Genomic DNA, 3,657 nt, shown 5'->3' with positions numbered 1-3,657 from the left:
ATATAATTTAAATAATATCTTTTTATAACTGTAATTAAAAAAGCCTTTTTTTACTACAAAATGTTACTAGCTCTTTGTAGACTGCAGTTTTCTTGTCTGATTTGAAAGACCCCGATTATTTTTTGTCAAAGCAGGGACAGGACGATATGTTAAAATATACAGGGTTTCTCAAAACTTGGTCTTCAATGCGCGAAAAAAAACAACACCACGTTGAAATTTGCTTTTGTGGCTGGCTTTTTGATGGAATTAACCCGCATTTGTGTTACATGGTTAGGAAAACCACGAAAACCTCCCATGATCTGACGGCAGGGAGACTCTATCCTATGATTCGTCTACCATTGAGGATGGATCTTTTACGTCAACACTGTGGTCGGTGCAAGCCGGTTTCGGGATTCGTATCGACCAGCAATTGCTGGAATTCGAACCCGGTTAGCCTCATTGAAAGGCGAACGCTCTACCCAACAAGCAACCACAGCTTTCCATGGAACCATCGTCGTAGACGAATCTTTTCATATGATCTCAGATGAAAAAGTCAAGACATAAAATCGTAAGTCCAGACTCAGAGGAATAAACCGATCCCTCTAAAGAGTTTCGACTTGCGTTCGGACCATGAATTGCATGGGGATTTGTGCTTGTCTAGTTGTTTCCTGTCATTTCCTAGTGCCTTATGAGTTTTGGGACATCCTGTATACGTATATCCTGTACACGTCTCTTTCTAAGATACATATTTTAATAATTTTAGACGTAATCACGAATATTGATAAAGAGAAAATTATTTTTATTGCTTAATAAATTAAATTATACTTATTTTATTACCTAATAATTATTTAATAAGCTTAAGTTAACCAGATAATAATTTTTTTGTTACTGTGAAATGAAAAAAAAAAAAGTCCTCAGAGTTTATTTTCTTTAAAAAATCTGTATATAGTGCCGTGTCGTCTGACCATAAATGGTCATATCTTTATCACACATCTCTCACTATATTACTTGAACATATACTTGCGGTTCAGAATCAAACAATTCATTACAGATCGTATTTTAAGTTTTGTTTTTAAACTTTAGGTGTTTAAATGAAATTTGTAACCAAAAATAATAATGATTGAATGGTAATTTTTAAGTATTTAATCAGTTGATTTTAACTGTTTTAATTTTAACCAAAATGTGAATTGTCAAATTTTTTGTTGCTCCTTATTTCCTCTTGTTAAACACCGTCACAATTTCACGAGCCCATGGGCTCTTCGGACAGTGGATCATCAAAAGATTGTCTACTTTTCTAAAATTTAGTTATCAGTGAGTTTCGCTGTCTTCACGTAGTTAAAATAACTAATTTATTTCTGATAAATACATTTTTTAAATCACCTGTAGTGCTGCTTTAAACCTCGAGCAAAAATTGTGAAACACTTTGAAGCACTCTTCTAATTTAAAGGAAGCTGTCTCCTCACAAAGAAAGTCAGCCAGTCGTTGACGAATACTTTCAAGATCATTGATTTCATTATGGAGTATTTCTACTTTATTTTCTGCAAACTAGAAAAAAAAAGAAGAAAAAAACATTTTTTTCGTAACCAAAATATCTAATTCAGAGCATTAATATTTGTATTTCAGAAAAACGTTAACCATACCCGAAGAAAATCTTGCATTTGAGATTTAATTTGTTCTTCGGCAACTGTAACTTGTGTAGAAACTTTTGAAACTCTTTGGCTAAGGGAGATTACGTCGGTTTTCAAAGTTTCCAATGAAATTCTAGATAAATGAAATAAATAAGTCAAAAATTCATTTCGTTTTAATTTTTCAAATTGTTTTATACATTTAATTCTTTCACTCATATAGCTCTTTTTTTTTGTAATTTAAATTCTTTAAATATTGAGGGATTCAATATATTTTTTCTCGGGGCAAACTTTACCTCATAGAACTGGCGAAAACACGCATTATCACGACAAAAAAAAGTTCTAATTTATTCTTTATCTAATGTTGTTGAAAAAAGACAACAGATTAATATAAATTGTAATGAAAACAAAAATCGGAAATTTTTGTAAATTAAAAACTTGAAGAAGAAGTTTGGGAAACTATATTTGAAGCAGGACGATTTTGTTACCCTTTTCATCATTACTTCTAACATTACATTGTTCCAACATTTAAATAGTGATTAAGTTTAATGTCGATCAATCATTTTACTGATTAGAAAATCATCGAAAGTGTTATCATAATCAATCACTCGTTAATCTTTTATGTTTGATTATAATTTTTTAAGAATTTAATTTTATTACCTTTTTCATTACGTAGACGAGAACCTGTGGCACACGACCATTTTTAAAAAAAATGTCGTTTTTTTAAATATAGGTGAGACTTTTTAATTCTAAACGAGTAGTAAGCTTTTGTTCTTGTTTGAAAATATTTTCCTTCTAGTCAATCAAAATTTCGTTAGGAATCTTTTTAATCTTTTTTTTAAAATCATTTTCTTTAGTGAGGAATTTTTTAACGCTGTAGAAGAAAATTAATTGCAAAATTTAATATTTTCAGGTTATAAATATTTAAACGTATTATTTTTAATACTTAAATTAGTTAAAAACGGAAACGAATTATATGAATGGTGTAAGCATGAAAGTTTTAAACTGTATTTTATATAGCATAATAAGAAGAAAAACGAATAAAATTAATAAGTTAATAAGTTTATACATATATATATAAAATTAATGACATTATTACTTAGATGCTTCTTCCAAATTTTGTATGTCTTCTAGAAACTCGAGAAGATCTGGTCTTTTCTTAAATACTTGCTAAAATGAAGATATTTTTTCTTATTTTTTTAGATTTTGTTTACATAATTATTTTACACTTAATATTAAAAAGAAATAAATAGACTAAAAATGTTTACCTCAGCTACGTAGTGGATTAGTGTCATGCTAGGTTTGTTGGCTCTTATGTCTGTAAGTTTCAACAAGGATAACATTTTAAAACCAGCTGCATTTCCCGCATAGCCACCCTGGAAGGAAAAAAACACATTCAGTTTCGAAGAAAAGAACAATCTAATATTTAAATAATTTTCTTTCTGAAAATTCTTACCGCATTCAAAAAATTGCCAGCTACAAGAACCATATATAAGATTTCGTGCAACTTTTTGCATTCTTCAAGTTCTAAATAAATAGAAAAACATATATAGTTAACTGTAGTATTTCGATCTGAGTATTTTAATTACTAAGTTGAAATACCAACTGCTGATTTAAGTCAGCTTGAGGTTTTATTTAATTTTTAGAAACTTTGTTAAAAGCTTTGAAATTTTTATAAAAAAAAAGTATTAAGTTTTTTTCATAGTTAAACAGAGAATATGAAAAGAATGGCGTGAGAAATCCACATGGGTTCAAAATTCTAAAAATAAACGCGTGAAATATTTTCAAAAGGTACAGTCGATGATACCATTCAACCTCCGCTATGGAGTTGGGATGGGATGACTTCGAAATCTTAAATTAAATTTAACATTGAAAACCGAAGAAGTTTTTTTCCACATTACTACCTTGTGCGGCACACCGTATTGTAGCAATGCTATTTTCCAACTTCTGATTTAATATAGAACTCCTAATGCATATTCACTCCCGAATTTAATATAGATACAAAGATTAAATAAGATCTAATACAAAAAATAAAATTTAACATTGAAAACTA

The 3,657-nt window shown here is 29.3% G+C and overlaps 1 protein-coding gene across 1 annotated transcript; it reads right to left on the bottom strand.

The window, feature by feature from the left end:
* Positions 1 to 1,174: 1,174 nt before the first annotated feature.
* LOC122273691 (FH2 domain-containing protein 1-like) lies at positions 1,175 to 3,128 on the bottom strand. The gene is made up of 5 exons (XM_043057712.2): positions 3,061 to 3,128; positions 2,873 to 2,980; positions 2,704 to 2,774; positions 1,620 to 1,740; positions 1,175 to 1,524 (listed from the first exon to the last, which is right to left on the bottom strand). The coding sequence occupies exons 1-5, from the start codon at positions 3,091 to 3,093 to the stop codon at positions 1,351 to 1,353; spliced, it is 507 nt and encodes a 168-aa protein (XP_042913646.1). The 5' UTR covers positions 3,094 to 3,128; the 3' UTR covers positions 1,175 to 1,350.
* Between the last annotated feature and the right edge of the window lie 529 nt (positions 3,129 to 3,657).

The sequence above is a fragment of the Parasteatoda tepidariorum genome, unplaced genomic scaffold, assembly GCF_043381705.1.
Source record: "Parasteatoda tepidariorum isolate YZ-2023 unplaced genomic scaffold, CAS_Ptep_4.0 HiC_scaffold_6841, whole genome shotgun sequence".
NCBI classification, from domain to species: Eukaryota; Metazoa; Arthropoda; class Arachnida; order Araneae; family Theridiidae; genus Parasteatoda; species Parasteatoda tepidariorum.
The sequence above is the reverse complement of the archived record's forward strand: the minus strand, read 5'-3'. Positions and strand labels throughout refer to the sequence as shown.